Source organism: Arvicanthis niloticus, chromosome 1, assembly GCF_011762505.2.
Source record: "Arvicanthis niloticus isolate mArvNil1 chromosome 1, mArvNil1.pat.X, whole genome shotgun sequence".
Classification (NCBI taxonomy): Eukaryota; Metazoa; Chordata; class Mammalia; order Rodentia; family Muridae; genus Arvicanthis; species Arvicanthis niloticus.
This window is the reverse complement of record NC_047658.1, coordinates 73,242,699-73,265,076: the sequence shown is the minus strand read 5'-3', so window position 1 is coordinate 73,265,076 and position 22,378 is coordinate 73,242,699. Positions and strand designations below refer to the sequence as shown.

The following is a 22,378-nucleotide window of genomic DNA, read 5'->3' as shown; positions in this document are numbered from 1 at the left end:
TGATGCCCTTGAGTAGGGGGATGCTAGAAGGGTGAGGAGGGAGAGGGCGAATGGTTGGAGGAGCACTCTCATAGAGGCACAAGAGGGGCGGTCAGTGGAAATGAGGTGGAGGGTTTGTTGAGGGGTAACTAGATTGGGAAATATAATTTGAAATATAAACAAATAAAATGGGGAATTAAAAAACTAACATAAAAAAATAAATAATAAAATAACACACACACACACACACACACACACAGAGAAAGACAAGCGAAGGTTATAGCTCCATTGAGCATGTTTATACATTATAAGAATTTTGAGTTGGCAAAATGAAATCATGTTCTTTAACATATGTTCAAAACACTATGAAGGAGAAAGAAATAAATTTATATTTTAAAAATATTTTTCTTCATCTCAAAGTCAAGTGGTTAGAGAAAAGCATACACAAGCCTTAAAAATATTTTAATTTCTAGTCAAACAATAATGTATCTTTTGTTAGCTGGGAATATCTATAAAGCAAATGTTCCACTTCACATCCTTGGTGTGCACAATTTTATAACAGTAATGTTTATGCTTGACTCCATATTACATATATAAAATTAGTCTTTTAAATATAAACTTCAGTCTTCAGTGAACCTTTCTCTGCAAAAGGAGGCGAGTGATTCCCTGGCGGATCTGCTTGGTCTTTGCACTGTAAATGATGGGGTTCATCACAGGAGGTGCCAGCAGGTAGATATTGGCCATGAGAACGTGGACCAGTGGAGAGGCATGCTTGGCAAAGCGGTGAGTCATAGACACACCAACCATAGGGACATAGAGAACCAGAACAGCCAGCATGTGGGACAGACAGTTGTTGAGAGCCCGAAGTCGTTCAGTCCAAGTGGCTGTGTTCAAGATACTTTTCAGGATAAGTGCATAGGAGAGCACAATGAGCAGAGGGTCTAACACAATAATGAGCAGGACCAGAGCAAATCCATACCAGCTGTTGACCCTAATGTCAGCGCAGACCAGGTGAATCATATCCTGGTGGAGGCAGTAGGAGTGAGAGAGAAGGTGGGAATGGCAGAAGGGCAGGCGCTTGAGCAGGAAAAGGGAGGGAAGAACAGCCAAGACACAGCGGCAAATGATGGCCATCCCTATTCTACCAATGACTTCACTGGTGAGGATGGAGGCATAGTGCAGTGGGCGGCAGATGGCCACATAACGGTCAAAGGACATGGCCAATAAAACAGATGATTCCATGAAGGAGAACCCATGGAGGAAGAAAAACTGTGCAAAGCAGGCCTCAAAGCTGATTTCCCGGATGTTGAACCAGAGGAGTTGCATGACAGTAGGGAGAGTCGTGAGAGCGAGACCCAGGTCAGTGAGGGCCAGCATGGAGAGGAAGAGGTACATGGGCTGGTGGAGAGATGGCTCTGTGCGAATAACGGTGAGGATGGTGGTGTTGCCCATGATGGAGATGGTGTAGAGGCAGAAGAAGGGGATGGAGATCCAGAGATGGATATCCTCAAATCCGGGGATGCCCGTGAGGATGAAGTAGAAAGGATTGCGAGTGGTGTTAGTTATTTGTGACATACTTGATGGACGCAACATACAGAATCTGCAATACACATTAAAAAACAGCACCAGTACAGTATCATTTTTCACTCAATCAGTACAATCAAGAAGTGTATGTTACAGATTGCCCCTGAGAAATGCAATACTGTGTCATTCAATAGCCAGAAGCTGAACACTGAGGATTATTCTCCTATAGATTCCTATTCAAGACAAACTCATTTCTTTCAACTTATATTTCTTCAGCTCTGTATTAAAATGTATAACATATATTTCCTCTGATAGGGTTCCTCTGATGACTGTTGAACTTGTGCATATGTACCTACATGTACATCTTTACTAACTGAAATTAATCTTACTAAAAATTATAAAAAATAACCAAATGAGATCAAAACTTTTGTCTCTGTTCTACCTGGCCAATTTCACAGAAAGATGATTTGTTTAGTACCCCGTGATATTCACTCAGATGAAATAGTGTTTAAATTCAAAAGTACCAAGATTATTTCCAGGTATCTTGCTTCAGTAATTGTGTGGATTATAATGACAATTATCCTCTTATGGAGCATAGGAGTAGGACAGAACTCTGGGGGCAATCTATAGGTTTGTTTGATCCACCAAGAGCTTAATATTCACAGGGATAGTCTATAAGGAGTGGTTCATAGATGAATAGTAGGTCCAAGTAGACAGGGAGAAATCATGGGAACTTCTAATCATTTGCGAGTAGCTGATAATCTAGGAGCCAATGTGTTATTGTATACCAGAACTTCAGGTAAAAAAGAAAAAAGAGGTGTGGGTTAGAAGGAAAGAAATGCTTGGATAGGTTAAAATCAATTTGTACTGAAATCTAATATTTATTCATGAGGTGCAAATGGAAGAGGACGCTAAGGGCATTAAATGAAAAGACTTTTTCAAATGTTTTAGTAAAAGAAACATTTAGAAAGACATGTTAGCGTTAATAGAATAATAGGAAGTGAAGTCAAGATGAAGTGTTCTGAGGGAAGAATTAATGAGCAACTTGGAGAGCTTTGATAGATTAAGTAGTCTCACAGGGCTCTATACTGCCCCCTAGAGGATGAATACAGATCTTGTTAAAAAGGGAAGTATTTCATTTAATTGTTCTACAAGTTTTCCTTCATGTTTTGTTATACAACCTATCATCTATAACATATGAAGTACAGATTTATAATAAAAGCTTGTAGTAATAGTTGACAGAAAAATGTTCATACTATTACATAGCAGTCATCTGGACGATTTTTTTCCAGAGACACCTGGCAAAAGTTTCTAACAAAGGCACATTTTCTTTCATTCCTTCTTGCACCAGAAGGATGGTGAAAGATAACTCCAAGGGTTCATCCTAGGAAAGGTTGAAAATGCATTGAAAGTGAAACAGAAGTGTAGTTTAAGTTTATAATACAAAATAACTAAAATGTTCTAGGTAGCAACAGTCTAACTTGTCCTCCTCACAAATGAAACAAAGATAAATGGCCAGATTCTTGCACCACTGACATGAAAATGAAGGAATTCCCACTACAACAGTAACTTTCTCATCAGTTGTCCCAGTGGCATGAGGAGATAGCATTTAAGGGGGATGTGAGCTCCTGATGCGAGTGCTAGGACCAAATTCTGGCCCTCTGCAAGAGCAGGTCCTCTTAACCCTTGGGCCATGCTTACAGTCTTCATACACTTCTTTGTTATTATTAGTGTTCTGTGTCTGTGTGTGCATGTGTATGTATGGTTTTATTCTTTAAATCTAACCAATGAATGGGTCTAAGATTTTTTTTGGAATGTTCTATGAATAAAAGCTATGGAACCCCTCTAATGTTTAATTATTTCTTACAATTATGGACTAACTCCACCTCATGATTCCTAAGAGATCCACAAATGCCAAGTTTACAACTCTGGGAAAACTCACTTAAGAATTTGAATAGCATCAGTCTCAGCAGCAGCAACATCAACATAAAACTGTGGAGAATCGGAAACAGAAAATAAAAACAGAAATGGATTTTTTCAATTATGAAAAAAGATTAAAATATTTACAAGTTTTTTCTTCTTAAGCCAATATAATTTAAAACCCAGACATTCTTGTCCATAAAAGATAATATAGGCAAATATTAAAAATGCATTTTCATTAGAAAGAAAATTATACAGAAGTTGTAGACACCAGTGAGAATGACCAAGAGAACAGTAAAGAGTAAGAATGCCCATAAACCATAAATCCAAAGACAAGTCACTGGGGTGTGACACATGCTTCCATGGAGAGGACTGCACACTGACGGATGGTGCCACATTTCCCCCGGTGAGAACCTGAGGACAGAGCCACCCCTACCATTAGTGCCACCCCAGATGTCAAGAGTCGGGGGATAAAGTTTGCTGAAGACCAGCTGCTGAAGCAAGGATGGACTCAAGGCAAGGGCCTGGGCTGGAGAAAGAATGTCATCACCCAAGCCCTCAAGATGACACTGAAGCAAGATACCCATGGGGTGGTACATGACCCTGCCAAGGAATTTTCAAACCTCTGGTGGAGTGATCTCTTTAACAAGACTGCCACCAGCTTGGTAGTGGACTCGGGGAAGGATGGAGTGCAGATAAGGCACCTTTCCAAGGAGACCACAGAGCTCAATTATCCCAAGCCCACCTTGCTGTATAAGAAGTTTGTAAAGACAGCCCCACTATCATCAGGTGCAGAGAAGCCTTACAAAGATTTGGGGAGCTGCAGTGATATAGACAACCATGAACCCATGCCCTCAAAGATTCTTAATGATGCTATTCAAAGCTTGTGAGGGGGTGAACAGTACACAAGGCTGCCTGGATTGGAATCACCATGAAGGCCAAGCTTGCTCACCTGGAGGCCCAAGAGCAGGCCTCCCTGGTTCTGCTCAAAGTCTCAAAGGACATGGATACCTCTCAACCACTGAACTGACAGCACCCCCCCCCTCCCAAAAAAAAAAAAGAAAAAAGAAGAGGAAGCAGAAAGAGGAGGAAGAGGCTGCAACAACTGAAGAGTCTGGGTGAGGAGCTCCTGGAACACACTGACAAGAGCTTCAGAAAAAGCAAAAAGTAAAAGAGGCAGAAAGATGAGATAGAGGGAACAGCTATAGGAAGTGAGGAGGAAGAGGCTACAGGAGAGAATGGGCTGGCAGAACTGAGCTGCAGGACTCCTGAAGCAGAGGATGAGGTGAGAGAAGTCAGCCACACCCAAGAGAAAGAGAGAGAGTCAAAAGGAAGAAGCTGAAGAGGAACTGAGAGTCTAACACGGAACTCAGTTGACTCTTTTTCAGGGGTATCCTGGTTTGGAACAATGTTTCTGCACACTCCTCTGTAAGCAGCTCTGGAGCACCAGTCTGCTGAGGAGAGCCAAAGCATTCTATGTTAGCTGAGGAGGTAGACCTGGTCCCCTGTGAAACTTCCTGTCCAAAAAGTATAAACCTAGTGCCCAGCAGCTTACCAGCTAAAGGGTGGTGGGAAGAGGAAGCAGGATGGAGGAATATTTAAAGGAGTGTCTCTTCTAAAAGTCTGAAAATTTAGGCTTATATGAAATGCCCCCCCACCAAAAATAGACAAGCCATTATAGCTAAGGTTTGTGTAGCTCTCCTAGTACTAAGTATTAATAATCCACATTAATAGATTTGTTATTAATATTTAACAACTTAGAAAATATTCTAAGAAATGCATGCTGATTACAGATGTGATTGGTCATTTGTAAAATTGTAAAGGAAAGAAATCTGAGGCGAATCATGTTGGTTTCTCCATCCCCTAGCACTTTTGCAAGGACAAGATTGCTCATCCAACCAGGAAATGAGCACAGCCCAGAGGCTTCTTGAGGCTGTCTAGACTAATTCCAGCAAAACAATTCATCACTTACTCTATTTTGTGCTGACCCAGGCATATCTATCTATCTATCTATCTATCTATCTATCTATCTATCTATCTATCTCTATCTATCTATCTATCTATCTATCTATCTATCTATCTATCTGCATATTTTTCTATTTGAGACAGAGATTCTTTGTGTAGATCTGGCTGTTTTGGAAGTGAGTTTGTAGACCAAGCTGGGCTTGAACTCACAGAGACCCTCCTGTTCTCTGCCACCAGAGTACTAGGAATTAAGGCATGCACGACTACTGCCTGACTCCTGGGCACTCATGAATAGAGTTTGGGATAGACTCAACACGTCACTCCTTTTTTCTAGACACTAGACACACATTTTATGGTCTTTCCATCTGTTTTTATATTTTTGTTTGCTTTGATTGATCAGTGCAAATAAATATAGAGGAATATATTTTTATTGAAAGATTTAAGTTTATGAGATGATAGAGCTCGATGAAAAGCACTGAGTGACAAGCTCCATGGAGAAGACCATAGAATGTCAAGATCAGGCTCATTGTTTGAGTTCCAAACCCTTTATTAACAATCGGGAGGTAACTCTGAGAATATAGACAGTGTATCTGACAACATGGTATCCCTTAATTCCACAGTATGTAGCTTCATAAGTAGAATATTTGATGGTATTGTGGTCAAATACAACCCGGATAGTCTGTGTGGTAAGCCAATAATCACTGGGGATGGCAGGCAACAGGAGAAAAGCACAACATTCACAGAGAATTGACTGCCACACACTGGCCTATAATGTTACAGTTTTAACTCTGTTAACTACTGCATAATTTCTGTTCATCATTCTCAATAAGAAAGAGTGTTTACTATGAAAATATTTTTCTTTGAAAAGCCAGAGAGTTGTTTTGTTTAATTCAGCTAAAATAAAGTTTACTGAGGGCTCTTGCAAAGGATCTGCTCAGTCTAGTGACGAAGTGTCACACATATACACTGCTGTGAATTTGAGTTGTTTCTTCTTTTTAAAGTTAGTATGAAATAAGAGGTTTACTATGATATGTTCATATACATGTGTATATCATACATTGTTCATGTTCACTCTTCTTTCTATCACCCGTTTCTTGGTTTCTTTCTACTACATAAGTCTCACTCATGTATACACACACACACACACACACACACACACTCTCTCTCTCTCTACATGGGAGAAAGTCGCATGTGATTGTTTTTTCTCACCATCATTACTTTCTTGTGTTCCTCCTTTTATACCCCTTGCTTCACTTCATATCCCTCTTAACCTTTATGTCATACTTGCACAAACACACACATGCACACACACATGCACACACATACACAAACACATCAAAGTTCTGAATATGGGAGAACACATGGTGTGGAAAGCAGGAAAATCTTGAGGAAAGTAGTCCACCAGGTTCTCTGTAGTTTGAGTAACAATTAAAAAGGGCAGAGAAAGGGTTAAGATGGGACACCAGCATATGCTATGAATATGAATCCTCTGTAGCCCTGCAGAGGTGGGTCTGGTGGTAGGTATGCTGGGAACTGAGACAGAAAAGAGGTGAAAACCAATGCCCTGGAGGGAGAATGGAACTTTCACAAGGTCTTAAGTCAAGGGGAGACACCATTAGCACAGGTGTCAACAGAGGTGCTGTGGGCAGGGGGATCTCTGAAAAAAGAATTAAATTAGTGAACATTTCTGAAGGTGAGACGGTATTTGTGTGTGTCTACAAATTTGTGAGTGTGTGTGAATACAGGTATGCAAGTTTTAGTACATGTGTTTAAGCAAAAGTATCCATGCACGTGAGACACTCCAGGATAGACCTAAAGTCAGTGGATATACATACATTATGAAGAAACAAAGACAGATGGAAGCATAGAAGGACAGAAGAGGAGGAGGTCAGAGGGGAGAACCACACGTAGTATTGGGAAACTATGGCAATGCTCTTCCTCTGCTGCACAAAATAGTCTATTGAGTAATTGCACAAATGGGTCAATTTCTTAGTCAATCATGCGAGGAGAGACTGTATTCTTGTGGGATGATTTGTTTAGCTCTTCATGCCCTTTCTAGCCTTGCTTCTTTACCCTGTCCTTGTGTGCTCAGGTCTGAATTGGGTAACTGGAAAATGCTCACAGAATTATTTCTTTACCATCAGTTTGCCCTTAACTGACAAGCCCTCATTTAGGGGGGCACTGTAACATCCAAGCCCTGGAGGGTGCTTGCTAGTTTCTGTTCATTCCTTTCATCTATTATTGTCTTTGTTTCCCTAGAATCCATCTCTTTCAGAGACATTTGATAAGCCTTTTGTAGAGCAGAAAAGATGACCTAAATAGGACACATCATAGGGGAGCAACACTATATCATCCAATGATAGTCACTTTTTTTGGTGGCAAGATTCTAATGACACAGATCATCACACACAGGCTCCACAAAGCATGGAATTAGAGGCACCTGGGCCACTCTTAGCATCAATGATATAGTGTGTGATAAATCTCTACAGAAACTGCTCCATGTTTCCCACCTGCCACATTTCCCTTGAGCCCCACCTCTCCATGACACACCTTTGAAATGGGTCTGCCTAATTCTTCCCTTGTTTCTATGGAATATCCTCTATCTCTCAATGTCCAGCTTTTCCTGCTCCTATTGCTGTCCATCCCATTGCTATTCATTTCAGGAGGAGTCCAGCCTCACTGGGTACTCACTGTGTTCTCTCAGTGGTCTTCAGTATCTGTTCCCCAGCCCATGTCTGCATCTGGTTTTATGTTACTGATGATCTTGGGCTGAAATGTAGGAGACCAGTGGGAAGATGTGTCCAGGATCTTACAGGGATATGCAGATTGTGCTCAGAGACCTCAATTCTCAAGGGAGCAAATCAGGAAGACTCTCTTGTTCAGGAGATGTTTCTGCACTGCACTATGAAGTTGGAAACCTGAACATCTAGACCTGAGAGCACAAGTTTTGGCTATCATTGGAAAGTATATTCTCTGGAAAATTATCGTGAAGTTCTGTAAGAATAGCTTCCTATAGAAGTCAAGGTTAGAGGTTAAATCTTAAGTCTTATGCATGCCAGAGAGAGGTTGTATTCATTCCTTAGGAGAAATTCTACTGTTTTGAACCTCACATTTATGTTCAATTTATCGATAGAAGCTCTTATCATTCAAGTTTAAATTCAAAGGGCAAAAATTATGTGAATTTCTATTCTGTATGCTTGTAAATGCAAGTTTAGAGCAGAGAAAAATGACTTGAGATTATTATAAAGATGAAAGGGAATAATTAAAAGAGTTTGTCATTTTCTTTCTCCTCCAGCCGTGCAACATGCCCAAAGGAAAGAAGCCCAAGGGGAAGACGGTCATCCTGGGCCCCGCCATAGTCAAGAAACAGGAGACCAAAAAGGTTGTCACTTTTTTGTTTGAGAAAAGGCCCAATAACTTTGGTATTGGCAGGACATCCAGCCCCAAAGAGATCTAACACACTTCATCAAATGGCCTCACTACATCCGGCTGCAGCAACACAGAGCCATCCTCTCTATAAGCGGTTCAAAGTATCTCCTGCCATTTACCAGTTCACCTCGGTCCTGGGCAGGCAAACAGCTACTCAGCTGCTTAAGCTTGCCCACAGGTATAGGTCAGAGACAAAGCAAGAGAAGAAGCAAAGGCTACTGGCCTGTGCTGAGAAAAAAGCTGTTGGCAAAGGGGACGTCCCAACTAAGAGACCACATGTCGTCAGAGCAGGAGTCAATACAGTTACCACCTTGGTGGAGAACAAGAAAGCTTGGTGGTGATTGACCATGATGTAGATCCCATTGAGCTGGTCGTTTTCCTGACTGCCCTGTGTGGAAAGATTGGGATGCCCTACTGCATCATCAACAGGAAGACACACACCACTGTTGTCTTCACACTGGTTAACTCAGAAGACAAGGTTGCTCTGGCTAAGCTGGTGGAAGATCCACCGCCACTGTGGTGGCAACGTCCTGGTACTAAGTTTGTAGCTCACAATGCCAAGCTGGAAAAGGCAAAAACTAAAGAACTCGCCACTAAACTGGGTTAAATGTACACTTAAGTTTTCTGTAAATATAATTACAAAAATAAAAAATAAAATAGTTTGTCTTCAATGAATGCAGACTTCTAGCTTGACAAAGGAAAACTGAATAGTGGCAGCAAGCACAGACTTAAGTAACATTCCTTAGACATTCTGTGTGTATCAAATGAGGAAGCTGGAACAGCGGGAATGCAATGATCCTTTGAGGTTGAGAAAGGCCTCGCCCATATTCTAATGGAGGTTTGTTTCTGTCACTGCTAGTCTCCCTTTCATTCTGGTTTTAAGGACAGTCAGTCCACTGTTGGAAACAAGTTACCCTTTAACACTGTGGTGTCATGAATACAACCAGACTAAGAGGCATACAGATCTTCTGGGAGATTCACAAGTCTTTAGGCAAATGGGTTGTCCTCTCAGAGTGTCCTGCAGAGAATAGCTGTGGCATAGGGCATATATTGCTTCCTCTCCAAGAAGGTAGGATCTCTTCTCAGGCATGAAGAGACTGTTTATACAAAATAAAATTTATATTTACATAGTTCTTATATGTTAAGTAGAATAACTAGTGGAATAAAATCGAGAGACAGCTTTGTATTTGTAGTATGAGCAAAACCAAGTTTAGTAAGACTCTGTTGGTGAATAAATAGGCATGACATCTTTGGAGGATAATGACAATACTTTGCCTATCAAAATGATAAATTTTCAGAAATCCTTGCTCAGCAATTCCTTTTCAAGAAGTTACTGTTACAAATGCATTTATTCATATGGAAATTGACACACATGTATGAAAACTTTGACCACATAAAAATCGGCACATACGTTTGAGAACTTTTTATTATGATACTATTTATAAGACATATTGAAACAGATACCCTCAAAATCTATAAATAAATATACCAAAATTCAATGAATGAAACATATAGATATAAAAATATATGCCAAGGCTTTTTTTACATACCTACTATGTGTGATCTCAATGACATACACTAAACATACATTAAACATCAAGTCAAGGACAGCACACATTCTCAATGGAAAAGAGCAGGAGAGGACAATGAATCTCCCTTTACAGTGATCTGCATAAAATAGTTGTCTAATATGTTGTACTTAATCTCCATCAGAAAAGATGGCTCTGTCGTCAGAGTGAAGGGGCTGTGATGAGCGTCACCTAGGAACATCTGACTTAGGAGTTTTAGTAACTTTATTTGTTAAGTATTTTAGGTGTTTCTATGTAGTACAGACTGGTATCAAGTTTTCTTTGTAGCTGAAGATGACACTAAAATTCTGCTTCACTTGCCTTTTCTTCTTGAGTCCTAGTGTTATAAGTTTGCACCACCACACCCTATTTTATAAGCTGCAGGAGATTGAAAACCCAGGATTTCATGAACACTAAGCAAGCATTCTACCAATTGAGCAACGTCCCTAGATATTGTGAGACTTTATCTAATCTATATTTCTTCCCAGTTAGTGGCAGTAAGCTGTGATTTAGATGTTCATTGTAAAAGATTCTTTTGTTTTTAAGATTATAGACCCAAGATGCATATAATTGATTATATATGTATATATACAATATGTACATATAAATACACACATGTATGGAAATATAATTTGAAGTGCTTTTTGATGTTTGGAGAGAAAAACAGAATTACTAAAATGTAGACAAAAAATAAATATGTTTGATATGCATCTATGTTAGGAGACTCAAAGTCTCATTAGCCTCAGAGATTGGGGTAGTGGCCAAGCCAGCGCAGTCAGTCAACAGGGTCTTGAGGGAGGGAGTGAGGATTAAAAACAAAAAGACAATTAGACAACATTGTAACTTGACTCCAGGCAGTGCTGAAGTGCCTTTATTTTTTTCCAGTCTGCTTTTATACTATTCTAAGTACATGTAAAGAATAAGGTCAGTTCTAGGTTAAGGAACAAATAAAGCATAAAAAAATAGTCAAGGAACAAACAAGCCAATAAACAACGTCTTGTGATTACTATATTCAGGGACTTATCGAGATGATCAAGATTCTTGCGCTTACTTCCGTTTCCTAGCCCAATGTCAAATTCCTGCCAATATCCTTAAAGCAGCACTCCATAGGGTATCCCCAGTAAGGGGCCTGGATATTTATCATGCAATCTCCAGAAATGGGTGTGAACTGTTAAGACTTTCACTTTCTACTACATTGTTGGCAACCTGACCCTACCATCTTTTGTGTATCCCATTAAATGTAGAATGCTTTTCTCCAGATCCCCTAAAGTTAGTCCCTCTTATTTTCTTGAGAATGACCTATCTTTCTTGCTCTGATTCTCTATGGAAAGGCCTTTACTGTGGGCTTGTCAGCTTGGATTTCCCCCTACAATGTTAAATCCTGGTCCTCTACTCAGTTCCTATGCCAACAGTAGTTATGAGTCTAGCCTGTACTCTTCAGCAACTAACGATTTCTAGTTCAGAGTGTATCTAAGCATGGCAAATGGAAACTTGAAGGCTAGGCCACAGGCATAACTTCTCCAGGAAATCCTTCCGAGTCACTAGAGTCCTTAAAATTCCAAATAGAAGCAAGATTTTAAATGTTTAAAATTCATATTCAGAGGCTCATTTTATTTGTGTTTATGCATATATTGGATAGTAAAAATTCTAACTAAAACTGATTCTAAACTTTACTCTAGGAAGTACAGAATGTGGCAGAGACAGAAAATATCTAGAGAAAATACTTGCTTGGCTCCATGGGTGAAGAAACCTGGTCTCTTGTCACCGCTCAGTCTTGATGCTCTAGAATTGTGTTCAGTACATTCTCTTTGGCTGAATTATAATAAGAACAAGGTGTTTGAGTTCTTGCTCCATTGACACATTCTGTGTTAATAGTTGTCATGCTGAGTCTGGCTCAGCTAGAGTACAACAGTAGCTCTTGCTCTATATGCTTGAATAAGATACTAAGAAGTAGGTGTTTAATGTTAGTTCACTTTAAAAAAAATTATTATTCATTTTTTTACTTATTCACTTTACATCCCATTCACTGCCTTCTTTCCTGTCACTCCTCCCACAATCCTCCCCCACCTTTCCTCTTCTTTTCCTCTTCTTTTCTGGGTATTCTCCCACTCTGGCACATCAAGTCTCTGTGAGGCTAAGCACATCCTTTCCTGCTGAGGCCAGACAAGGCAGCTCAGGTAAAAGAACACATCCCACAGATAGGCAATAGTTTTTGGAACAGCCCCCACTCCAGTTGTTGAGGGACCCACATGAAGATCAAGTTGCATATCTGCTACATATGTGCAGAGAGGCCTAAGTCCAGCCCATGTATGCTCTTTGATTGGTGGTTTTGTCTCTGAGAACCACAAGGGTCCAGGTTAGTTGATTCTGTTGGTCTTCCTGTAATCCTTACCCCTATTCTTCCATAAGAGTCCCCAATTTCTACCCAGTGTTTGGCTGTGGGTAACTGCATCTGTCTCAGTCAGCTACTGAGTGGAACCTCTCAGAGGACAGCCACTAGATATTTATCTGAAGAATAAATATTATGTTGACACTATCTGAGGCTTTGTGAGGAATCATCACTAAAACAATACTGTATCCCTCAATAATATTGAGTTCAAAGAACTTTAATTATTTAAAGTATCTGTAGAATCACATCCAACGATAGAAAAAGAATATAAAGAGAAAGCTTTCTTCACATCTGTGTAGAACAACTCCAATATTCTGTATAATATGCAGGATTTGTAATTATAGGGAACTCTAGTGTGGGGGCCTTGGTGGAGCTGGGAAAATGACACATCAGCATCTTTTTGGGGAACCTCTTTGGACAACCTGGAACTCAAGGATCTAATTACCTACTGTGGAATTCAGAGATTTAAGAAGATGCAACACTGGTTATTTACTTTCTTCCTTGTGTCGGGAATGCAGTAGGTTTCTCAGATACCTTTCAAATATCATCTTCATTTTCCATTCAAGAATGAGGTATTTTAAAGAAACAATCTTTCTTGCATTTCTGCCCCAGCTTTCCAAGGCAATGTATTTAGGCATGTATGTGACATGACATGGCATATGATACCATTGATTTTGTGAACTGATACATCACAAACAAAATCAAGATCTACTTCTCATACCATTCTAGTTACGAACCAGACTCTAATTCCCTTCTTTAGACACTGGAATTTTGAATAAATATTTATTTGTTTTAATTAATTGTATGTGTCTTGTTGAATTACATGTGCTGCTAGAGGCCAGAGGAGTCTGTTCCCCCTTTGACCTGGAAATGAAGGCAGCTGTGAAGTGCCCAATGTGTGTGCTGGAAACAGAACATATATTTTGTATGAGAGAAGTATGCACTTTTTACTACTGATCATCTCCACAGCTCCTAGATATTGCTTACATCAGGTATAGGACATAAACTGGATGACACATGATGACAGAAACCAAATAAACATTCCCCTGTTTCAACATTTTCCACTAAACTCTGAACCTCTTCTCTGACAGCATTCGGACAATACCACGACGAATCTCCTTGGTCTTAATGCTGTAGACAATGGGGTTGATGACAGGAGGAAAGAAAAGATAAGCATTGGCCATCATGCTTTGTAGCAGAGGGGACACATGATGAGCAAAGCGATGTACCATAGACAAGCCAATCATTGGTACATAATAAGCAAGCACAGCACAGACATGTGAGCCACATGTGTTGAGTGCTTTCTTCCTCCCATACCCAGTGGCAATTCCAAGTACAGTATGGAGTATAAGCCCATAGGACACCACAATTAGCAATGAATCTAGCCCAAAAGTGGAGATGACAATGAAAAGTCCATAGATATTATTGATAGAAATATCCCCACAAGGTAGATGGATAAGGTTAGGGTGGAGACAATAGGAATGGGAGAGGGCATTGTGGCCACAGAAGGGCAGTCTCCTTAACAAAACAGGCAATGGGGCCATTAGTATAATACTTTTCAGTCCAATGACAGCTCCTGTGCCAAAGATTCGAGGCAGTGTCAAGATAGCTGTGTAACGTAGTGGGCTGTAGATAGCCACAAAGCGGTCCACAGTCATGGCCAGCAACACAGCTGACTCCATAATGGAGAAAGAATGGATGAAAAACATTTGGAGAAGGCATGCTTCAAAGGTAATCTCTGAAGTATTAAAGAGAAAGATACCTAGCACAGTTGGTAGAGTGGAGACAGAGACACCAACCTCAGCCAATGCCAGCATGGCAAGAAAGAAATACATGGGCTGATGCAGGGAAGCATCTGTTCTGAGGACATGAAGGATAGTGCCATTCCCAAGGAAGATGATGATGTATATCAGACAGAAGGGGATGGATATCCAGATATGCTCTGTCTCCAGCCCTGGGATGCCAACCAAAATGAATGTTGTAGGTAAGAATCCCCCAGAGCTATTGGAATTCTTCATGCTGAAATCTCATCCAGTGGGGAAGTGCCACCTCAAAAGTCAGAAATATAGTACTGAGATTATATTACGTTGGGAAAAAATGAAAATCAACAAAAGAGAAGGAAACAGACTTTGATTCATGTGACAGAAGATCTTATTTTTCTAAATTAACAGTTGATTCCCATCCAAATGTTTTCATTATGAAAGAGTTTCCTTCTCTGTCACAAAGAAGTTATAGGTGAGGAAAAGGTATGCACACAACTACTAATAAGGAAATAGCTGTCTTCTGCTGGTGTGGATACTCCTGGATGTAGGATGTTACTTGGGAGACAACTTATATGCAATCCCAGTGTAAGACATTGACTAATGTTTGCAATAAGTAAACAAATATTATTGATAAATATTTAAGTACAAGACAGCTACTTTAAAAATCTCAACGAATAGGTAGTATGGGGGAGCAAGGCAAGGAAATGAATCGTGGTAATGAATACAGGCTGGAGCAAGTAACTAGAAAGACTGTGTGCAATTGACCAGGTGACTGAGAATGTATCAGAAGCCAGGTTGGCTTATTTGTAAAAGACTTTACGGCTTATGAACATACTCTGATGATAACATCCAGAATCTTTTAATTGATGCTCTTAAAATACTGCTAACCTTATTTGTCATGATTTTCTTTTTAATCTTAGACACACCACTGAACTCAACAGCAAGAATATTAATAATCTCAGAAAATTTTCAGGAAATGTTTTCCTGGGGAGAAAATGTTGTCATCAGATGAGAAATCATCTTCCTAGCAGCATGTTGATTGGGCCAGTACAGCATTACAAAAGCACACTAGACAGGGAGAATAGGAAGGGCTTCATACATGCACAAGCCTAAATTACAAACTCTCTGGTGTGAATCTTTTTTTTTCAGCCCTGGCAGTAGAGAGAATGCCTCTAAGTGAAGCATTATTAAGTTCTCTCTACAGTACTGGCCTATACTCAATCAGCATTTTCTTTACCAGTCACCACATATGATGAAGAAGGTAAGAGTTCTGAACTTACTCAGGAAATCTCTGCAACGTTTAGCCATAAAACAGAGAGCACATGTACTTCTTCTGCTGTTCAGACACAGTTATTAAGTATTCCGAAGCCGTCTTCTCAGTTATATTACATTATGGGATGGAACAGTTTAGGATTCTGTGAGAAAGTCCTAAAAGAAATTGATTCAGTTTTAAAAGTCAGAGAAAGCTTTACTTACAAAAAACCATTTCAGCTCAGACCCAAGGATCACCAGAAAGTTTCCACGTTAAGTGGAGAAGTTAGGTGTATTCTGCTTTGCTGCCTGTGGGATGCATGCAGCTGAGGGTAGCTATGCATGTGAACCAATATAAAATCATAAACAAACTTAAAAAATTACAATGTTTTCTGTAAAATTTTTTGTAAATTAATTTGCATTTTTTAAACTGTGAACTTTGTAGATAACATCACTGTATGCAATGTCAATGGGATAAACATACCTGACAGGAAAAAAAAAAATCACGGCCACAGTCCATGTGACACAGCATTCTGAGAAAATGAAAACTATGAATACACTGGAATATTAAAAATCATTGTCTTTGTAACCTTTTATGAAAATATCAAAGATAGCAATGAAAAAGCACAGCTCTCATTTTCCTCCTGCACATAGGACCCTGGTACTCATCACTCTCTGATGAAGTTTAACTCAGCACATAATCAGATTTGGGAATGTCTGCATGGTGGGCCATGCTGCAGCTTAAGGTGGAGAGAGTCAGGAGCAAATCGATTACCCCAGAGCCAGTGAATGTACGCACATCAGAACATGTTAAAACACAAACCTCAGCATTTAGTTTCTTAAGTGCACCAAGTATTAATTTTCTGAACTGAAAAACTCTTCCTCTTGACTTACTTTACTGAGCCCTTGATCCTACTGCAGCTGTATCTTGCCTGCCACACCTCGAGAAACCTGATAGTGAACAGACCGATCTGGTAGATTCTGGAAACAAGGGGACCTCTTTCCTTATTTTCCTTGCCCTTTTTTCTCTGCTGATTTTTTCTATTGTATTTGCATTTTTTATCCCTGTTTTCCTATCTCCACAGTCAGGCAGGGGCACGAGTACTTGAAAGAGATCTTAATACAGTTGTTCTTCTGATTAGGATGTGTTTCAAAGGATGGGAGGTGATAAAAAGGATCATTTAGCTGTGAAAATTAAAAACAAACAGCATAGAATAGAATAATAATTCAGAAAATATCAACGGAAAGACAAGAACGTGACACACTGAATCTTAGTCCTGGAACTGGACAGAATGGGAGGTGGCTCCTATGTAAAGTACATCTTCTACTTATATGTATATTTGTTTTTTTGTTTTTTGTTTTTTTTACTGTTCAAGACAGCAATGTTACTATCTACCTCAGACAATGTGTCTGAGTATTTATCATAAGCTTTTAGTAACAAGTGAATATTAGTATCTCTTGCCTACAATATTCTTTTTAAAAGTATTCTCTGAGAGATCAGTTTATCCCCAGTCAGTTATCTAATTACACTATTCTTTTGTATTACTGTCTGACTGATGCTATTACTGCATTTATGTGGGAAACAGGCAAACATGCAGTTTCCATTAATAGATCAGCACCTCACAAGATGCATGCATTGCATAAGTGATACACTAGAAGTGTAGACTAGAAGTGACACATACACTAGAGGAACTATTTCTAGAACCTGTAACCTATGATCTTGTTTTGTTAACTTTCTCTTAGCTGTCTTTAGACTTCTTGTCATTCCACCTCATATGTTCAGGAAGCTAGTGGTGTAACTAGCAGTAGGAAGAAAGATACAGAGCTTTGACTAGGAATGGAGGTTGAAATCTTTCTGAAGCTGCTTTAGGATGCAGGGCTGGGAGACCATAAGCTTGAGTACTTACCACTTAATATTGGATGTGACCAGAGAAGCCCACTTCTGCAAGTTCTCGGCCCATGCCATTTATAGCTTTATAGATCTGTGGCTAGAATGATGCCTTGCATTTTTTAAAGCCAACCAGAAGCTCCATCAGAGGAGTAAAAGAGACAGAGTCAGGTTCCCTGAAGAGCAATTATCTAAGTAATCATACTGCTTTCTCAATATCAGATGCCCCTAAGGAAATTAAACATGGGTATGAAAATGAATATGGATATAGTTATCTTGTATGATAATTAAGTAAAGAAAATTACTTAGAACATCTTACAGTCTTACAAGGGAAAACAAAAGCAAACACTTGGAGGACATTATGTTATCCAAAAATAGTCTTATATAAATTAAAGTTAGAATAAAAATTACAAAACACTAAGGGAAGCAAGGGAATGGTGGGGGTATAAGAAGAGCTTGGTCAAATATGTAATTTTATCATTAAAAAGAAAGCATAAATCCTAGTGTTCTATTATTGAATGATAAGGTAACTATAGTTACCTGTTTTAATGCATTGCCTCTTTTAAAATAGACAGCAAAGAGGCTTGTGAATACAGTCACCACACAGAAATGCTAAAGAATGGATATGCTACATTATCTTGATTCAGTCATCTAGTGTGTCACTGTTTTGAAAGATCATATAAGTATTTTTAATTATTGCATCAGTTACAGGCAAAATACTATTTAAACATATTTTGACTTAAAAATTCATCATTATCCAGTTTTAAGATTTACGAAGATTGTTTGGGAAGTGTTCTCTTTATGCCACCAGTTTTACAAGAGAAGAGAAGTCTGTGTATATTTGTATAGTTAGCAAAATATACTTTAAATGATAGGATATACACAATTATATACAAGTTCTAGATACTCTAAACAAAGAGTGGTCTGAGAGACTTAGAAAAAAAGTGGAAGAATTAGACAAAACTACACAGTCAGGGCACAAACTATCATTCTGCAAAAAAAAAAAAAAAGTATTTAAGGTATTGATTACATTGATAAACAACCATGAGCATCAATTGAGTCTTCCAGGAAATGTTTCTTTATAAATGCAAGGAAATTCTGGGAAATTTTCAAAGAAGACAGGTAGCAAAATATCCAGGTGACACACTTAAGTGCTTACAAGAATAATCATGCAGGCATGGTACCTAGATAACACCTTGAAGAATAGCACATCAGTGCAGATCTCATGCTAAATAGGAATTTGTCTGACATACTAAGAAGTTTGGGAAAAGAGCTTTGCATTTGTTGAGTGCCATGTACCCAAGACTAGGCATGTAGATTAGAGGGAACAATCACTCCAAAGAAGGAAATCGAAGTGCAAATGGTACTCACTTCCAACTCTTGGACGCAGAAGTTCATGGCTGGCTGAGAGGAGATCTCACAAAGTTATTGTGATTAATTTATTTTCAGGACAGATTATTTGAAACAACAGGAGCAATAACAGCAGGACACATAGATCTCTCGAGTAAATTACAGGTCTGACAGGAAAATACAGTGTACTTTTATTCTTACTCTTCTTAGGAGCTCCTTATCTGAGCTGAAGAGAATGCAAGTAAATGATGGAATGTTAGCATGGATTTCAGTGCTGGGGGCCAACCCCGGCTGGGGACTTCTTTCTCGTCCGCTTCTTCTTGAGGCAGCATTGGGGGAAGAGTGTCAGTGGAGGGTAAGGCTTTGTCTTATGAGATTTGGGTGGTAAGACTCTATCTTACTAGGGTTGCTGTGTAATAAAAAGTTTACTTATCTAAGTTACTGTGCCTAAGTAGCTGACCTGCCTTCTGTGATCCTCTGAGATCAGAAACTGCAGTTTCTGGCACTTCACACCTCTTTCTTAAACAGCAGAGAATTAAGTAAACAGCCTTTGTACTATCTCAGCAGGAACTGTGCAGCTCTAATTTTCTACCTGCTAGTCAGAAGTCACAGGAAGAAAACATTCAGAAAAATGATTACAGCGTCTATTTTTTATTGAATATTTATTTGTTTATTTACATTTCAGATGTTATTCCCTTTCCCCATTTCACCAACCCCCCCAGAAACCTCCTATCCCATCTGCCTTCTGCTTCTATGAGGGTGTGCCCCCACTCTTCCACCCATTCCCTCCTCTCCGCCCTCGAATTCCCCACACTGGGGCATCCGGCCTTCATGAGACCAATGATCTCTCCCACCTATGCCCAACAAGGCCATCCTCCCCTACATATACAGCTGGAGTCATGGGTCCCTTCATGTATGTTCCTAGGTTGGTGGTAGCTCTAGTTGGTTGGTATTGTCACTCTCCTCAGGGGGCCTCAAGACTCTTCAGCTCTTTCAGTCTTCTCTCTAACTCCTCCATTGGGGACCCTGTATTCAATTCAATGGTTAGCTGAGAGCATCAGCTTCTGTATATGTCAAGCTCTAACAGAGCCCCTCAGGAGACAGCTCTATCAGGCTCCTGTCACCATGCACTTCCTGGCATCCACAACAGTGTCTGTGTTTGGTGACTTCACATGGGATGAATCCTCAGATGGGTCAGTCTCCAGATGACCCCTCCTTCAGTTTCTGCTCCACACTTTGTCTCCATATTTGCTCCCATGAGTATTTCGTTACTCCTTCTAAAAAGGACTGAAGCACCCACACTTGGGTCTTTCTTCTTCTTGAGCTTCATGTGATCTGTGAGTTGTATCTTGGGTATTGCCAGCTTTTGGGCTAATCCAATGGCTTATACTCTAAGATTAAGAACTGACAAATTGAAAAGCTTCTGTAAGGCAAAGGACACTGTCAATGGGACAAAAACTGCAACCAACAGATTGGAAAAAGATCTTTACCAATCCCACATCCTATAGAGGGCTAATATCCAATATATACAAAGAACTCAAGAACTTAGACTCCAGACAGTCAAATAACCTTATTAAAAATTGGGTACAGAGAAAAACAAAGGATTCTCAACTGAGGAATACTGAATGGCCTAGAAGCACCCAAAGAAATGTTCAACATCTTTAGTCATCAGGGAAATGTAAATCAAAACAACACTGAGATTCCACCTCATACCAGTCAGAATGGCTAAGATCAAAAACTCAGGTGACAGCAGATGCTGGTGAGGATGTGAAGAAAGAGGAAGAACATTATTAGTTAATATAGTATGAGACTGAATAAGATGCTTTGACGATTTTCTAATTTTAACACATGTTCCATACATTCTCTTCCCACTTAAAAGCATTCTTCAAGGAAGAGTTGTAAGAGGCAGAAAGATAAAGGAAACCCCAAGAAAACCCACGGAATTAACTCTCCTGAGCCGATAATGGGCCTGACTGAGGCCTTCTGTACATGTGTTACAGTTGTCAAGCTTGATTGCCGCGTGGGACTCCTAACGGTGGGAGCAGGGGTTGTCTCTGACTCTGTTGTCTGCCTTTGGGGCCCTTTCCTCTCACTGGGCTGCCTTGTCCAGCCTTAATAGCAGAGATGATGCTTAGTCTCACTCCAGCTTAATATGCTATGGCCAATTGATATTCATGAAGGCTGGTGTTTACTGAATAGAAACTGAACAGGAGTGTATTGTATGGGGAGAGGGGAGGTTAGGTAAAGAGATTGGGAAGAGAGGAGGAAGGAGAAACTGTGGTTAGGATATAACAACAACAACAACAACAACAACAACAACAACAACAACAACAATCTCTCTCCAAATATACCATTCTAAGTTTTCAGATATAACCACAGATTACCCAACTATGAGTAAGATTAAACCATGCATGTGTCCTTTCAAAAGTCTCCCAATTGTTCCTGAGAATGTTCATTGAAAATCAGGTTCATACCAAGACCATGCTTATTGATAAATTCAGTATTTACCCCATTTTTGTTGTTTGTAGGGTTTTTTTTTTTTTTTTTTTTTTTTTTTTGTATTTCCTTAGAAAGTAAATGAGAAAAGTGAAAAAATATCCTGTGGCTCACTTAGTTTAACTAGGTTATACATGTGAGCACATTGGAGTGTAGTCTGGTGAGGTCATCAGTGAATACATCACTGAAGACAATGATCACTCCTCCCATCAAATTCATCAGTAACAAAAGCTGAGCAGTGAGGGATATGGATGGGGATAAGGAGTTCAGAGAGGGTTTAAGACAGAGAGTAATCAGAACATATTGTATATATTTATAAAGTTGTTGAGTAGCAAAAATAAGAGAAGTAAAAAATTACAGTTAATGAAGAAAAATGGGGGTCAAAGAGTCAAAGAGGAAGAGACATGCAGTATCATGAATTGGAATGATGCAGCCAGTAGAAGGATAAAAACACAAAGGTCAAGTATCTATCATCTATTTGTCTGTCTGTCTCTGTCTGTCTGTCTGTCTGTCTGTCTGTCTGTCTAATGTCTACTCATTCAGAAATTTTTTTGTTCACTCACCAAGTATTTATTGTCTTCTATATTCTAGGCACTACAGAGCCAGACCAGTGCATATGTGTAGTGAGAGAGAAAAAAGAGATGAAGCCCATCCATGCCTTGCTGGGCTTGAACCAGTCTTGGGCTGACAGACATTAAGACAAATAGTTGATGACTAATTAAGTGAGAGAACAAAGAAGAAAACATACTGTTAGCAGCAGGGAATGGGAAACAGTCCTCGTGGCTACTGGAAGTGACTACAGGTTAATCGAATATTTGAAAATCTGGTTTAAAATATTTAAAAGAAAGATTATTAA

The 22,378-nt window shown here is 39.5% G+C and overlaps 2 protein-coding genes and 1 pseudogene across 2 annotated transcripts; 1 reads left to right on the top strand and 2 right to left on the bottom strand.

The window, feature by feature from the left end:
* Positions 1-392: 392 nt before the first annotated feature.
* LOC117723207 (olfactory receptor 51Q1-like) lies at positions 393-8,169 on the bottom strand. The gene is made up of 2 exons (XM_034522684.2): positions 8,080-8,169; positions 393-1,579 (listed from the first exon to the last, which is right to left on the bottom strand). The coding sequence occupies exons 1-2, from the start codon at positions 8,127-8,129 to the stop codon at positions 607-609; spliced, it is 1,023 nt and encodes a 340-aa protein (XP_034378575.2). The 5' UTR covers positions 8,130-8,169; the 3' UTR covers positions 393-606.
* Positions 2,230-7,701, top strand: LOC117713790 (G patch domain-containing protein 4 pseudogene; annotated as a pseudogene).
* A 2,963-nt stretch (positions 8,170-11,132) lies between the features above and the next one.
* Positions 11,133-17,787, bottom strand: LOC117696823 (olfactory receptor 51J1). Its single transcript, XM_076939740.1, has 3 exons — positions 17,696-17,787; positions 15,818-15,965; positions 11,133-14,823 (listed from the first exon to the last, which is right to left on the bottom strand). Exon 3 carries the CDS (start codon positions 14,790-14,792, stop codon positions 13,839-13,841), a length of 954 nt encoding a protein of 317 aa, XP_076795855.1. The 5' UTR covers positions 14,793-14,823; positions 15,818-15,965; positions 17,696-17,787; the 3' UTR covers positions 11,133-13,838.
* Positions 17,788-22,378: the final 4,591 nt, after the last annotated feature.

Coding starts and splice junctions, on each gene's coding strand:
- LOC117723207 (XM_034522684.2), bottom strand. CDS start 8,129: ATGCAGACATGGGCTGGGGAACAGATACTGAAGACCACTGAGAGAACA. Junction 1,580..8,079: donor AAGACCACTGAGAGAACACA/GTGAGTACCCAG, acceptor TGTGTATTGCAG/ATTCTGTATGTTGCGTCCAT.
- LOC117696823 (XM_076939740.1), bottom strand. CDS start 14,792: ATGAAGAATTCCAATAGCTCTGGGGGATTCTTACCTACAACATTCATT.